A 17095-nucleotide genomic window follows, 5' to 3' on the forward strand; every position below is an offset into this window, starting at 1 on the left:
AGTGCACATTTACACGCTAGAGACTGCTGTTGAATTGTTCAAATGTATTTTTCGCCTCTTTGAGCACCACAAGCTGAGTGCCACTCCGTATTATATTAGAGAGAAGGCAGACATCTCTATGGCCCAGTGGTGTGAGGAAGTTACAATAGGCCCCTGTGGACCCTAATGATGGGCCCAAGCGTGCCCTAGTTACTAGTTATGAACCACACACACACACACACACACAGTTTTAGGCGTATATGTTACCAACAGTGTGTCTTACTGCTGCTTTTAAACATAAAAGCACTTGCAGATGCGCCCAGCTTGTCAGTCTTGACAGATTTTGCACTGAAACTAGCTACTGTAAATTGTATAGTTTCATTACATGATTAAACAGAGACTTGATATTGCACATCAATATACATATTACCCAGCAATCATCATTATATATCTGTATATGATAAAAACTACAAAAAAATAGGAAATTATTGCTTAAACTAAATGTTTTTTCATAGTTATATTCTTTATAGTTTATATAGAATAAGCATCTAACTGTGTTATAGATTGAAAAAAAAAATCGCACCATTTTTGGTTTAATGTGAATTTTTTTTTTTAACAATTTATCCTATGCTAATGTGTCTGTTTCATTTATGATTGTTATAACTACTTGTGTCCGTTACATTCTCATGTTTAGGAGAAAAATACTATTTGTATTGGAATAAACTTAAAATTCTAGAGGGGAGGTTTTCACCATTAGCCCCTTCAGGTTTCTTACCTCTCCAGCACAATCCCTGCCATGTTTATTTTTATATACTTGTTTTTATCACATCTTTTGTGCTACAAAATTCAACTTCAAACATTGGCGTATTTCCAGGTGGCGATCAGGCCCCTGTATCTATATTTATACTCCTGCTATGGCCAATATCTCCAACACTCAGCAACTCACACCACAACAATCTAGACTCAAAAACAGCACTACAAGTAAGAGGAAAAATATATATTTATGATTCTGGGGGGAACTGTCCCTTTAAGCCCCTATTTATGGAGCTTTCATTTTATCATGATAATGACACAAAGCTAAACACACATTTACACTAAGGAGGACAAACTGTAACAAGACAAGCTTGTTCTGAAATGTAAGAAATATGATACCAAGCAGAAGCAGCAGCTATATTCACTGGAGGTTATCAAGTTCATCATTAGCCGTATACAAATATACTTTATGAAAGAATAACACTTATGAAGTTAAATCAACACCTCACCTCAGACTTAATAAGAACTGAACATCATAACCTTCATGATGTTAGGATTTATTGCAGGGCTATTTTGTAAGACTGCATTAGTTTTGGCTAGGTGTACCTAATAAACTGGCAACTGAGTGTATGTGGAAAAAAACGACAACTTCAGAATCACTTATTTTAACAACCTTTTTTTATTTTTCAAGCCAGTATAAAACTGCCAAACACTGTAAAGCATACAGCAGCAGCTGTAGTGTTTACATACACATTTTAGCGACAAAACAAACTTGTTCTTGTACCTTGTTTGCCGCTTTGGAAACAATAAGCTGAGACTTTGCGTTCAAATCAGTTTGAGTTTGTTCACTGAAAATGTAAAGAGTTAGTGCTATAAGTCCTCTCCCCCTTTGCTGATCTGGACCACTGTCTTTCCGCGAGCATGACCTTTCTCCACCTTCTCGAAGGCCTGAGGAACCTGGGAGAAGCTGAAAGTCTCCTCCACCACTGCCCGAATCTGATAAAGAGCAGATAGAAGGAGGCAGAGGTCATACAAGCCTTGTGTCTCAACTACTGTGAATGACAATATCAGTGAGGAAAGCAGTTATTGGTCGCAGTTTCCTTCAATGATAAAGTGCAAGTGAGAAAGATAGAGGGGTGTTATCTGCATAGAGCATGACACAACCCTCAGCTGAACTGCATATTATATCACAATGTTATTGATCGCGCTACAGGATCAACAATAATTCATGGAGATGTCAAATGCACTCATGAAATCTAATGCGTTAGAGAATAAAATGTGCACTATGGGTTTAATTGAGAGTAATGATGTGGGGAAGCCCTTCACCAATGAGGTTGGGAGACTGGGTATGGATGGTGCTTTTTTTCACGTGAATAAACAGTGCACAGCCTGGCCCTCAATTAGGAGACACGTATCTGTCCTGCTGCTGTCAAAGTTGAGGAAACTAAGCCCACATTCTACATTTGTTTGGTTAGTGTGACGCAGTGTCTGAAACCAATGCTGCAAGCCACAAATGTGAGAGCTGGCAATTGCCAGCCCTGATGTGCACATAATAACAAACAAACTAGAGGAAACGAAAGGTAGTCTGTGGTCAGCCCCTGAACATTTTATTAATCTGGCACCGTACCTGTCCTGCATCCACCATTTCCCTTATTTCATCCAATGCTGGACCACTAGGTGCAAAGAATCCCCAGCGGTAGTGAACCCCTTTGGCCAGGTGCTGCAAGAAAACAGAATAAGAGAAAATACATAACGCAAAATTAAAACTTGAGGAGGTGTAAGAAAACAAGTTGTGTCAAACTGATCATGTCAATGTGGAACATCTAAAATATACTAGTTTATCAATAAACTTCCTATTCTCACCACTTAGTTTACAGGCTTGCTATTTCCCAGCATTCTACCTGACTTGATGATCTCAGTTCTCTTAGTTCCTCTCTAAAGGACACATTAATAGTTCTGATGACTGTAGGCCTGTAGCCCTGGCTAGTGTACTTCCCTATTTGTGTCAAAGAACTGTGATTGACAGTTTAGAACTGTTTGTCTCCATAAATGTTTGTTAATCTTGCGTTATATATTGTATACGATTGTGTCCTTAATAAAGTCATTATTATTATAGATAAAAACTACATTACTCGACGTGCGCCTATATCCAAGGGTCTAATGTGTGTCAGGTGACTGGGTGGAGATGGATTTCCTTTAAGCCTTTAACAGCCGGGTAGGACTCATGACAAAAGGAAAAACGAGTTGACTCAATCTTTTGTTATGTTTGCACCTGTGCATGTGTGCGTGTGTGTGTGTGTGTGTGTGTGTGTGTGTGTGTGTGTGTGTGTGTGTGTAGGGACCTCTGATATAAAGGAGTTACTTAACGTGTTTCCTTTAGGCTTATTTTGAAATGAGGACACTGTGACAACCAGGCCAGCTGTGGGCGCTCAAGTTTTCCTTTTATGAACAAAGTACACAGTGTTTGTGTGTGTGTGTGTGTGTGTGTGTGTGGTGTGCACAGTATTTTCTACTTCCTGTCTTTACGCTGTATATCCCTCTTCCATTTTTTTCATGTGTTTTTAGGCATCATCACTCTGCTTCGTCTTTCATCAACACCGAAACTGGGCAAATGGAAATAGACACCTCTGCTGCGTCAGTCTGAATAATTTGTCTCAGATTGTAGTTGTGATTGGAGGTATGGTGTGGGTGTTAATGAGAGACAATGCTGTTGTAAATTAGATCCTCCCTGTGGGAGCGTACCTCTCCTTGTCGATCTTATGTTACATTGTCTGAAACACAAGGTGTGACCATAAAAAACTAAATCAGCTGAGCCCTTTACAATTCTACTGAGGGAGTTTAAAGTTCAAAAGAGGAAGTGTGGGCCACATGACTGTTCATTCGATTTCTGTAAAAATCAGCCATGTTGCATCTCTAAGGCACCATGAAGGCATCACACGACATGACACAATATCCTGTTACACACACAGCAAGAAGACGGGGAAAAGGGTTCAGGATCAGTAGAAGAGGGAGACAGAACTGGACACTTTCTTTATACGCTGGACAGGAAGTGAAGAAATTTAGTGACAAGTGAAGGAATACAGTAGTAAACAAATATGTGAATAAATGTTGTTGTGTGGAAAGCAACGAACACCCAACACCCCCCGAAAGATCTGCATGTACAGTCTGTTTCATGTCATACCTCTTTCTGCCAACGCTGGGGGCAAACCTCTCAGTTTAACAAAGTCACAGAACTCTGCTTTTGGCAAGGAAAAAAAAAAAGAGAAAAGGGCAAGTCTCTCTGGGGCTGTCCCGGCCCGTTATAATCCTCCTTTTCTTAAGTTTCAAGTTAATGACTAATTCAAGTCTGGCGGCTCTGTGAGGTTGTACTTTAGAATAATGCTGCTTTGAGGTAAATGCTAACGTTTAACAGGTCATACTTATCATCTTCACCATCTTAGTTTGTATGGCAGCATGCTAACAAGTATAACTGTGGCTAATGGAAATGTCATTAAAAACTAATTGGTCATAAACCATTCAAATCTGACCTTACAGTGGCACTACAGGAAAAGTCAGTGATTAGGATACATGCTCTGGGGACCATCAATATATGTGCAATGTTTTTAGGGTAAGTGAAAACTGTAGTAGTAGTTGTTGGATGTGACCAAAGTAGTGGATAGACACTGTCATCTATTCAGCCATGTCACTAGCATGGCTAAAAACACATGAATAAGCTGCACTGTTGTGCTGGGTGGCATTACCAGGGACATGGCCGCTTTATTTTGAGCCAATCCAAAGCTCCGCTGTTGTAACTACTTACTAGTGCACTAAATTTGCATTTATTCACAGCTCTAAACAGTTTACTCATGTTTGATTAATGCTTGGGAAATATTTAGGTGCCTGGCTGTTTGGAACACGTTGTTGGTTTTGGTCTATCGACAGGATATGTTGATGATAGAAAAAAAATAGAATAATGTCAGCCTTATGCGAGAAGTATACTTGCTGCAGACAATGCGTGCGAGTACGCATCATGGCTGCCATGCGTATTTTGCGGTCGTTTGGTGCATAGGCTGCTCACTTTGACGCGAGGTAACGTGACGCGTGCGCGAGATGCAATACTGACATGAACACTAGAGGCGCTCGTGCAAAGTAGACCTCTAGAGACCGTGAACGTGAGGTCTGGCCGCACATACCATCTCTGATGGCGGCGACTACGCATTTTCCTCTTCCGAGATCTTAAAAGACATAAAATTATAATCTCCTCTTCATCGAGAGTATCCATGTTTGTGTATTGCCTACTACATCTGGAAATACAGTGTCACCGCCTTCTTCGCTTTTCGCGACCTCTGTGTCTGAGTGCTGTGGTCTGCCCCCAGCGGAGACCACCAGTATCAGGCGTTTTGGCTGCGCTGATGAACGACCGTGCTGCAGCAAGTATACACACAGGCGCAGCACACTATGTACGCGTACGTTTGGCCTCGCAGCCAGTATACTTGTGCCCTTATGCTTTAAAGCCGTACTGCAACAAAATACCTTTGTAACAATTTTCCCATACAACACTGTACCTACTTGACAAAAATGCCGATGCTAAAACACAATTCTGATATATTATCACCTCATGAATATGTTAGCGAATATTATCTCCAATATTCTTTCTCCTCCTAGCTCTGTTTTGGTCTCCACCAACTCTTGAGAAAATGCTCCATACTACATTCACCTGCTAGAAGCTTTGGTTACACAGTAAATTTATCAAAGCTCTTAACCTACAGTGAGGGTAAAGTAACATCTGAGATTTACATCTAAACACATTATACATGAAAACATGAAAAGACTGGGAACTATATAGTCCATTATTCATTTATATTGGAAGTTTTTATATCATTCTGTAGCTCCCAGTACTATTCCATATACTGTAAACCTTTGATTAAAAGCCTAATCAAACGCCCAGTCTCTTTTACTAGCCGGTTGTGGCTACACATTTTGACAAATAAAGGCCTATTATAGTTTTGTGTGAAAAGAATTAAAGGCCTGTCCCATATAGACGCATGTCCAAAATACGAGCCTGTTGAGTTCAGTCATTTAAGCAATTATTAGCCCTCTACCAATAAAGACATTGGTAGACCAGCAACTTCCCTATTCTGCAAAGTAAAATTACTGTTTTTATCAGTGGACTCTGGTGGCTTTGAAGAGAGCATAGATAACAGCTTCACTTCCTGTCAGAAAAGGCTGTCTGACAGCAAGGTAAAGCGGGGACTAACTATAAGTACCTCATACAACCGTGTCTTGTGAAACAGAGATGTGAAATAGTTCAGTTGTGGAACCACTGAGGAAAGGCTGACCCAAAATATTTTTAACTGGGATAGAATCATCCTTGGGCAAAAGAGGTTTCTGTATTATTTTCGTTTTCTGATTTAAATGATATATTTAGGAACAATTTGCAGTGTAATATAAACATAGTGAAGAGGGGACAGAGGTCCCTTTGTGCCCAGTTAAGAACTGGTACCCTTCCTCTGGCTATTGAAGTAGGTGAATATAAAGGTATCCCGGAGGAGCAACGTATATGCGTCTTTTGTGATCTTGATGTTGTTGAAGATGAATATCATTCTCTGTTTCAATGCCCTTCATACTGTGATTTAAGAAACCACCTGTTTGAAAAAATTCAGTGGAAAAATCCTGATTTATTTTGGTTGTCCGAAGGTGAGATGTTGCGTTGGCTTTTGATGAGGAGACCTTTGCCTTGGCAAGATTTATAGAAAATGCTTGGCACTTAAGACAGAGAAAGTTGTACCCAAAATAATAAGATGTTTCTGTTATGGAATTTGGCTGTTCTGAAATGTTTGCTTTTCCTTTTTTGGACTTCTTGTTATTGATCTGTCATGTGGCCATCCAGGCTGTTGTTCTGTTTACTGTCTTGTAAGCCCATATGGGCTGGACACCACATGGTGCACGACACTTAAATAAAATCAATCAATCAATTAATCAATCAATCATACAATGACACTTAAAATATCTGACTACTTCCTTTCAGGGTTTTTTTTATACAATTATTATTATCAGCGCTCTAATATACGTCACTGCTTTTTGCCAACGGCTGAGTTAACAATTGACCCTTCGCTAAGCCCCGCCCCCCCTTAGTTACTTTTGCCATGTCGGTCAAGCTTTCGCTCCTAGCATAAGAAATATGGAGTTTTTAGCGATATAAGTGAGAGATATTCCAAAGGAAATAACATCAAATTTCTGGAAAAACTGTTCGGAGATATCAGAGAGAAACCGACAGAAAGGTCTTCAATATGCATGTGAGAGCTACATTCACAATATCACCTGCTGGCGGAGTATAAATCACGAGAACATTAAAATAGAGGGAAAAGCTCACCAGTCGCAATGCAAGCGTCAGGCACCCCACGTCTTGACACTTCATGTTAAGGATAAAGAATGTTCGTGTACAGCAGGGTAAGTCAATATATGGTTTAAATTTAAGTTAATGTTGAGTTATGTTCCCTCCTTGGGGCAGACAAAGGGAGAGCAGCTAGCACACAAAGCTAGCGTTAGCTAACGTTAGTTAGCATCTTAACTTGGAACAAACGTAGGTGTTTTTATTGATCTTTGCTGGATTCAGCTGTTGGTGTGGTCTTCCACACTGTTTTAGCCATATCTTCCTTGGGTCTTGGGCTTGGGGAAGGGGAAAAATTCAACACCACCTTCGACACTTTTTGGGTATCAGGTGTCTGACTTGATGGTAACGTTACCGTATGCACGCCGCTTTGGCATATTAGCTTCTGCTGAAAGCTTGACGGACCTCTCAGTTGCTACACACGGTTGCTAACGTAGGATTGGAAAGTGACTGATTAAGGGAGAGGCTTAGCGAAGGGTCAATTCCATTTGTAAGTCACACAAAATAACGTGGATGAGTTGACCTGCATTCTGTGGCTAAAAACAGCTTTAATGAGAAGAGAGTTACAGGCTAGAATGCCAAAACAATGAGCTAAAAGACAACAAAAAGCTCCTTAAAGCTAAAGAAATATTTCTGTGGATTTGTCACCACAAATGACATCCTTCACATTACACATAGCCATTTGACATAAAAACACTGATGAGAGCAGCTTTAAAAAAATCCATAATTTTGGTTCACGATAAACTCAAAACATTTTAAACTGTCGTGTATGGTGTAGATAATCCTTTTCGATTTTTCCCCTGATTTTTTTTTCAATACTTGTGTCACTGTGGCCAGAGATAATTCATTTTTAAAACTACAGAACAGGCAGGATAAATATCTTCAGCAAAGCCCTCTGAAACGTTCTATCACATTGGAACAACTGAAGTTCCCCACATTACTTCCACCTCACATCCTGTTTCAGGTAGAAATGTGTCAACACTCAGTTTCCTTGTTACTGACTGTAATGTCATGGAAACATGCTTTATTAAGCACTTCTCTTGTATTTACCACATAGCATTTGTTACGTGCACTTGTTACTCAGTAATTTCACCCAGCAAATGAGTGCTCCATCTGCAGAACTAAACACGCCGTTCCCTTACAACTTCTAGATACTATACATCTTTAATACCTGAACTTCTTCTTCAGGTCATTCATGTAAAACAATTTCCTAAATTACCTCAACTAATGAAAAAAGGGTCAGGGTCACAAATTGGGCTTTAGGTGTAACCAGTCATTGAACCAAGACGGAAGTGAGATGTTTTGACTTCGAACAACAGCGACACATGCTTGTGTCAGTTCGCTCGTGGATTGTGTGGTTATGATTTGAGTGGAAAGACGTGGTGATGGTAATGCACAGATGTGACATACATACACACACTAGCCACAAATGCACTGCAAGCAAGCTTTGCTCTGCATGATGTTAATCGCTGCGGGCACGCAGACAGGATGCCACTTACACTGAATGCACTGAGCTCCAGGATTGCGTATGTGTCGGGTAAAGGGTATTATACTCTAAATATGTCCTGACTATAACATCAGAGATGTGCTGTACATGCATAATGAAGTTAGAGTTCAGGGGAGATGTTGTAATCTGAGTTACACAGACAACTGAGACTGACTGAGAAACACTGTAGCCATAGTAACTGGAAAAATATCATAAAGTTTGTGGTATTGGCAATCAACGGTTTCCTCCTTTATCTGAAAGGAAATGACTGAGGCATCTTCACACAGTTTGTCTCAATGCAGTCAGCTGGCATTTGGAGCAGATTACTGGCTAATCACGACTGTTGCTATGTTGTTTGTGTTGGACGTTTATCCACCTACTTGTTAAGTAACATACAATATTTTCAACTGTAATGCCAATTTAAGGCATTAGAGTGCTTTTTACATGTGGAAGGAATATGTAATGGCTGTAGGCTGCGTCTTTGACTTTGACCTTTCTTTTGTTAGATGCTATTTTTGTATTTTTCACCTTAGACCCTATTTCCAAAGTTTTTATGTCTAAGTGACTAATTTTAAAATTGAGATCGCTGAACTTGGCAGCGGCGAAAAAGTCTGCAATGTGACGTTAATCGTCAATTGTTCATCGTCAATTCACGTCCACTACAAGTGCTTGTTTTTGCCAGTGACAGGCTCAAATTGTTATCACGACATAAACTGACATTGCAAAAATGCCCCGAGTGGGTACATTGCAGCCTGTTTTGCAACCGCCAGTTGCAGCACTCTCACTCAATACTGGACCAATCTCAAATTTGCTGAAAAATACATTATTTCCCCATTAATGTAATGTTTGTTTTTGCAGGGACATTTTTAGACCAAGACTGTTGATAGAAGTGCGCAAAATGTTTTCCCAAGGTTCCAGTTTTTAAAGTTTCTCCAGGAATTCTTTCTTCTTGGCATGGTAGAGTAAGAAGAACTGGGTCCAAACCAATAAATCTCTGAATATGTAATTAATCAAACTGCATCTGTGTTATTCTAATATGGTTACCTTGAGGGCTTTGGTGCCCATTGTTGCAGCAGTCTTCATCATGCCATCAGCGATGCCCAGCCTGTCGGTGTTCTGGAGGAACGGTGTTACGAGGGTGACATACTTGGCACCACTCCAAGGCTTAAGCAGAGTCAGCGCCCACCGCTCTGTGTCCCCCCCAATGTTATCCAGGATCAGGTCAAATCTTGAGGCGGAGAGGGGTAGGGTTGGTGAAAACAAGAGACACAAGCAGAGACACATACATGTGAGCATAAACGACAAAGTAAATGAAACGGAAAATTTGTAGGTGTAGACGACAGAATTAAAGAGAGAGGTTCAGTCTGAGTGTGATTAAGTTCATTAGAAAATTGAAGTTTTCCTGCACTAATGAGCTGGCTGCAGCTAGAGGGACTGTGTTTGCCTTGGTAACAAGGGCAATTCATTGATACATGCAACACCAGCTCCAATTAAACACCAACATGAATGAAAAATGACCATAGATGTGTGTGTGTGTGTGTGTGTGTGTGTGTGTGTGTGGGGGTCTCACTTCTCCAGAGCACTGAGCGGCTCCTCGACGGGTCCGGCAGTGTAGTCCACCGCATGGTCTGCCCCCAGGTCCCTTACAAACCGCTCTGCATTCTGGGAGCAGGTAACAGTCACATGGGCTCCCCAAGCCTTCAACATCTGGACACAAATGATAGTACCAATTGTTTGTATAATTTATGTTTAACTACAAAACAAATATATGTTTGGGTTATTGCAGGGAGCAGAATGTTACCCAATGTTTGAGAAGCAAACAGAATGTATAATTAATAAGATCGAGTGTTAGTCTGTAATGTGAGCTACAGTATTCAGGTCACTGGGCAAGGTGTGTAGCACAGTCTGAAACCTGACAGGCCGAAGACACTTTTTATAACACCGGTGCTTTTGTTCACATTTACACTGTGGTCAAAGGGTCTAAATATAGTGTTGAGTGTTGAGTGTTTAAAATGCTACATAACCACATAATGTGAAGAACATGCAACTTTGCTATCATCACACATACCTGTATCGCAAAAGTTCCCACTCCCCCGGACCCTCCAAGGATCAAAACCCTGTGGGGAAGAGGAAAAGCAGACACGTACAATGAATGTGTCGACGATGTTTTCTACACTATTGTTGCACAGACACTCCCTCATTAGGATTCATGTCAAATGCACTGCAGGCTTTAGCGTGTCAAGTTCACTGCAGTGCAAAGGAGCGTCTGAGCTGCTGCCAGAGAACCGCAGCACATCACCCAGAGGCTCATTATGGAGCGGGCTAAGCTTAGAAAGAGCACCAAGTGGAATAATTGGTTAGATCAAAGACAGGGAGCTTCTTTGGGGTGGACAGGGATTAACAACAAGTGGAAATTGTGTGTGTGTGTGTGTGTGTGTGTGACGGTGTGGCAGTGTTTATCCCTCACCGCTTCTTGGCGCAGTTGTCCTTACTGAGCCCACCGGTGTTGACCAATGCCGACCAAGCAGTGGTTGCCACGTAGGGAATGGCTGCTGCCTCTGTGTGGCTCAGTGACTTTGGTTTGTGGGCCACCTGAACACAGCACACATTGATAATAATAGCAGTTATGAAAGTAGCACGGCCTCAACACATTACAGCAGTAACCCTGCTGAGTCACTATGAAAAAGCATCTGAGTGCCAGCACAACTGTATCTTATTTAGCTGATCTTTACATACCTTAATTTTTGTTTTTTAATGTGCATGTTTCAATTTTATGTAAGTACCAGTGAGTCACCTTAGAGGGATGTTGAAAATGATCAACCGAAACAAACCATAAAGTACAAAAAGGAAACTGTCTACACAGATCTGATAGTGATGAAAAAGTGATAAACTTCCATAGAGATGGAAGCAAACGTCAACACGAAACTGAGACATGTGCAGCAGCACTAACAATATTAGCTCAAACCAACAACGTGGTCCATCAGATGAACAATACCTCATTGGCACTCAGCACCACAAATTCAGCCAAGCTGCCCTGCTTCCATGGCGGGATAGCTGCCCACACCTGAGGAGGACACACAGCAACATGACACTCATTAACCAAAGACACAAACAACTGTGTGTCTACATTTCTATACAGTTAATAGTTTAGTATGATGAGACTGTGCAGTGAAGTATCAAATCAAAAGTAGCACATATGTAATGTCACACAGTGAGTCACTCTATTTTAGCACTGCCTGGGTAAGTCAACAAATGTGTGGTTAGAAAAAGCAGAACATGACTTCATGAATTGCTAAATCTGCTCAAAGCCCCCGTTTGCCTTCACACAAACACAAACACATACTGTACAGGTCATGTATCAAGGTCATTTAACGTTATGTACAATCTAAATCATATCCAAAATAAAAACTAGGTGTTAAACACATGGTTGTAAACTGAAATAAAAATTTAAATATGACTAACCTGTAGAGGGTTAACAAAAAGCATAATAATTATAAAGGCGTTTTGAGGTGTTTGAGAACAGTTGAGGATGAACTGAAAAAGGCAAACATGAGGCAAACATCTCTGCACTATGTCTGACCCATGTTGCACTATTGTGTACTTCCCCTCTGCTAATGTATGACTTGTCTCACTATATGTATCTGATGTCTGTCAATGTTAAATCGCAGGTTGTGCTTTGTCTTGCTTCACCAGCACAGAAGTTAAAAAAAAAAAAAAAAGCTGGACCTATTAAAAAGGTAGCTTCATTATTTTTTAAATCTGAACCCAATTTTTCAATGTTTTTGTGTCTAACTGACCAAAGGAAACAGAATTTTTTTTAACTGGTCGGGCAGCCATGAGAAGAATCGCTCAGGAGCACTGGTCAGTGAACGGCCACTAAAAGTGCCTGTTTTGCCACTGGTAGGCTCAGATTTATATTCTAAGTGTCGAAAACGATCCCTACAGAGATAGACCTTTTTGTTAGGATGTTAGATTCCTTTTGTTTAACCAGAAACAGCCCCAAAATTGCTATTCGCAAAGCCACCAGACTGCATTTAACATAAACAGCAAATTTGTAGTCATAAAACACACTGCATTCAAAGTTGACAGAAAAAAACCTCACAACCAACTCTGGTTTGGTTGAAATAAACCCTTAATTCACCCACTTAGTTGTGAAAACATGCTGGCTCTGTACACGTTAAAATGGCTGTTTATTTAATTAAATGCAGTCTGGTGGCTTTGGCGATAGCGATTTTGGGGCTGTCTCTGCTTAAACAAAAAGGATCTAGCTCCCTCATCTCTGTAGGTATGCTTTCCATAATGTTCTAAGACACTTGGAGGAATAATCTGAGCCTGTCAGTGGCAAAAACAAGCACTTTACGTGGATGTGCATTCATGATGCATATTGCATCACCGCTACTGGCTGCAGTGCTCTGGCTCAACACTGGACTAATTTCATAAACTGTTATTACCTTTAGTCCCTTAGACACAAAAACATAGGAAAATGGAGTCCAAGTTCAAAAATACAGAAATTACACTTTAAATGATTGCATTTAGTTTGATAGAATTGAACAACTCTGAATAAAGTTTATTTCTAATTTACTTTTTCCAATCAATTAATCAATAAATTGACTAATTCCAGCTCTACAAGTTATTTTGTTTCCTTCTTTAATATATTATCAATTAAAAACACTCCAGGTTAATAAACAGCTAATAGCAAAAAGTTAAATTCATCAGTTTGCCACACCGGTTTAATAAGACTCAACAGCACCTCACAGTTTGCTGTACAATCCTATTCTACCACAAAGGGCCGAGACATTAAGTAAAGACTTGAGTCACGTCATGTTTCTGAGCCAGGTGGAGATGACGGTGCATAATCCTGGTAGAATGATTGTTGTGACAAAGTGAACACTGTGGTCAGAAATGGACTAGGACTGAACTAGGTCATCTGCGGTGCTCAGATACACCGTGGTGTTGATGCTAAGTTGGCATTACAGAGTCTAATGTTAGCCAAGAACACACTCCCACACCACCAGCTGCTTGCACCACTGACTTGCTAACACTGACTTTACCATCAGCTCGTGGCATCACATATCAGCACACGTGTGTTTTTAGTTTTATCAATGTGCCTGAATGATCCTTATCTATCTTATCTGTTTTTCAATACCCAGTTTTCACACTGTTACCACAGCTGAATGTTTTTGTTTACAGCACCATGACTTCACACCCATACTTTATTCATACATGACTCACTGTGTGCAGGAACAAGTTGTTTCCGTAAACAGGAGGGCTACCTGTATGTATAATGAAGCAGTTACCGAGCATACATGCACACATCTCTCTCCTCTGCTATTTGCTTCGTTTACCTCATCCCTCTCCCTGAAGTACTTCACATCCAGGCCGCACTCCATGATGACCCCAGACACATCCCTTCCCAGGATGAGAGGGAACTCGCTGCCTGACTGCTTGATATTCAGAGGGTCTCTCCTCGCAGACATTGTGGCAGCACCGTAGCCACCTGACAGGGAGAGAGTTTATGATAACACATCATCTGTGATAATGTGCTGTAACAACAACACAAGATATAAAATGTTGATGTTGAAATGCTGCACGTATGGAGGCTGCTAAAATTATTATCTGCCGATTATTTTCTAAATTTATTAGATAATGTCAAAATATTAGAAAACAGTGAAAAATACCCATCAAAAATGATTCAAAAGCTTTAAAAATATTGCTGTTCGTTTGGTAGGCCAAAGATTGTTGAGCCACCACTCTATCCAGTGCTTTTAAGAAGAATGGCAGGTTAGAGATTAGCACTGTGGGTCCTAGAATCAGTCAGAAATCGTTAAAAGGTTTCTCTGGTTAGGGGTTGAGGAGGCAGGAAGTAGGTTTGGCAGCCAACACCTGCTTAGACAATGCTTCAGATGAAATTTGTGAGGTACTACCTGGAAGTCAGTGTATGAATTTTAAAAAATAAGGGCCTGTAGAACCTGAGGATCAAGAACTTATTTTGGCTCTATGAATCTATTCCTCTGCAAAAAAAATAAGTAAAATAAGATGGGTAGCTAGTGGACGATTGCTTTTGATTAAGTTCTAAAAAAGATAGGATCGTATTTACTGATTATGCAAATGAAAAATGTTGCTTAATAGCTAACACAGTGCTCAGAGAAGACAGGCTTCATATAGTGGTATTCATGTAGTCAAACATGCATGTAAGGCAGGGACAAAATAAGACCCTCCAATATACAATAATCAATGTACAATCCAGCTGGTGAAACTTAAATTTCCACTAAGCGACCTCAGAAACTATCAATGCCCTTTGACCCTTTCTATCCACCCCCACACTACCCCACCATCACCTTCAAGATCACAGAGGTATAACAGAATGATGGGCTGTGTGATTCATTTAAGGAAACATATAACCACAGACAACGTCAGTGTCAGACCCTGTATGCCCACTGTTTAGTATGTATTTTATTAAAAAAGAAGAAAATACCACCAATAATACTATTGATCTTGAATATGCAGTCAAATGTCAGATGTGGATTTATTTGTTGAATTGGGGTCAACACTGGGGGGGACCCTATTCCCTGCCCATCTAAAAAAGTATAAATTTGAAAAATAATTCCCTATTTTATTTTATTATTTATCATAAGCAAATACAGTTAAACAGTATGCAAAAGGAATATGCAATTATGCAATACATGAAAGCTACCAAAGTCTACATAAATTACACCTGCTTCGCAACATATAAATAACGGACACTTTTCTCAGACTTCACGTGGGCTATCTAACAAATAACCTAACATTAATTTTGATTGAATACGCCCGTGAGCACTATCGTTAGTCGCTGGGTGAACATGTGGCTAATTAACAGCAGGTAACTTGGCTATGATAGTTTACATTAGTGATGATTGATTGATTAGTACTTGCAAATTGGCCAAATTCCACTGCATGCAATTACTAGCCCCTTTTACACTGCCTCTTCAGGGTGGCAATTTCATGCCGTCATGCCGCCTCGCCATTCTGTATAAACGTTACAATTGCGGAATAGCGGGACAGAGACGTTTTACCTTTAACCCGGCATGTGAGATGGTAACATCACTGAAACGAGGTCTATATAAAAGGAACAGCTGGCAGGAAGAAAGCATGGACGGGATGGGTGTGACGTTTTGACAACATGTTGTGCGTCCAACCCGCCACCAGGAAATTCAAAATATAACTGATAGCAGTTAGCAGCTAACTCAAAAGAAGAAGAACAGCAGCCGAAAATGCCCACGAATTGGGAAAACAATGAGGTCCGGGAGCTCCTTACCCTCCAAGCAGAGGACAAGGTCAAGCGTCATATGACAGAGACAGTAAATTATTGTTGTTGCCATGTTAATGCCATTGTTATTGGTTTTAAAACACTGTCAATGCACTAGAGGTTGACGCTGTTGTGTTACAGGTCACTCCTATCACGCCTCTTGTGATTGCGCCATGCCTGCATGCTATCTAAAACTACTCACTGGTGCGGCATGATGCTGCTGTTGTTTTGGTTCTGTGTAAAAATGCAAAGGTGGCATAAAGAAGGGACTTGGTAGTGGCCCTTTCACGCGATCTCTATGTAAAAAGGGCTACTAACTCTTTTTAGCAAAATATTATCTATTTCCACATCACAGTTTCAGTGCAAAATTGCATATTAATGTTAACATTACTTAGACTTGTGTGTGTGTGTGTGTGTGTGTGTGTGTGTGTGTGTGTGTGTGTGTGTGCCTTACATGGATTTTGAGGGATATTTCACCCCCAATATACAGTATAATTACTGCCTTGCTCTATAGTTTTTTAATTTTAATCTCAGTCTGCAGGTGAAAACCTGGTGCCACTGTAAACACGCACTATTGTCACTCACCTCTCATGCTGACATCAAGTGGGTTCAGTCCTGCTGCAAACACTTTAACAATAACCTCATTAGGGTAGTCGATGATGGGGAAACTGGCATTTTTGGTGAACCGCAACACATCACTGCTTCCGTATTTATCAATAACCCATGCAGGCATAACGGTCCTGCAGCTTCTAGTAGTACTGAACAGTCTTGTCTGCCTGCCATGCCTGCACACTGACGAGTTCACACTTAGAGATTTACTGTGGTGAAACAACCACCTACTGTACACTAAGTGTCTCACAGAACTCATCTTTCAACCCCTAAAAGCTTAAATACTGTCTAATAAAATTGCAACTGTAAATTAGCAGTTCTTTAAATGTCTGTTAGGAATCCAACTGGACGGCAAAATGACAGTAAATCACTTATTTAAGTTCTTTAAACGCTACTTCTACATTCTGACCATTAACACTTTCTCCTTATATAAACATGTCTAACTATCGATTTCGATAAATGCAATAAATCCAGAGTTTATCATCGTTTCAAATCAACGTCTTCTTCTTCAACCTGCCACTTCCTGGACCGGTGACTTTTACAGCGCCCAGCCTCTCCACCAATCAGAGCGCGGTTTCCTCAACCCCTGTCCAATCAGAGAAAGCGCTGTTAG

At 40.5% G+C, this 17095-nt stretch overlaps 1 protein-coding gene across 1 annotated transcript; it reads right to left on the reverse strand.

Moving 5' to 3' along the window:
* Window positions 1-1392: 1392 nt before the first annotated feature.
* On the reverse strand, window positions 1393-17042 carry rtn4ip1 (reticulon 4 interacting protein 1). The gene is made up of 9 exons (XM_050061187.1): window positions 16459-17042; window positions 13934-14085; window positions 11584-11652; window positions 11056-11180; window positions 10657-10705; window positions 10159-10295; window positions 9633-9816; window positions 2360-2452; window positions 1393-1728 (listed from the first exon to the last, which is right to left on the reverse strand). Exons 1-9 carry the CDS (start codon window positions 16739-16741, stop codon window positions 1603-1605), a joined length of 1218 nt encoding a protein of 405 aa, XP_049917144.1. The 5' UTR covers window positions 16742-17042; the 3' UTR covers window positions 1393-1602.
* Between the last annotated feature and the right edge of the window lie 53 nt (window positions 17043-17095).

The sequence above is a fragment of the Epinephelus moara genome, chromosome 14 (assembly GCF_006386435.1).
Source record: "Epinephelus moara isolate mb chromosome 14, YSFRI_EMoa_1.0, whole genome shotgun sequence".
NCBI lineage: Eukaryota > Metazoa > Chordata > Actinopteri > Perciformes > Serranidae > Epinephelus > Epinephelus moara.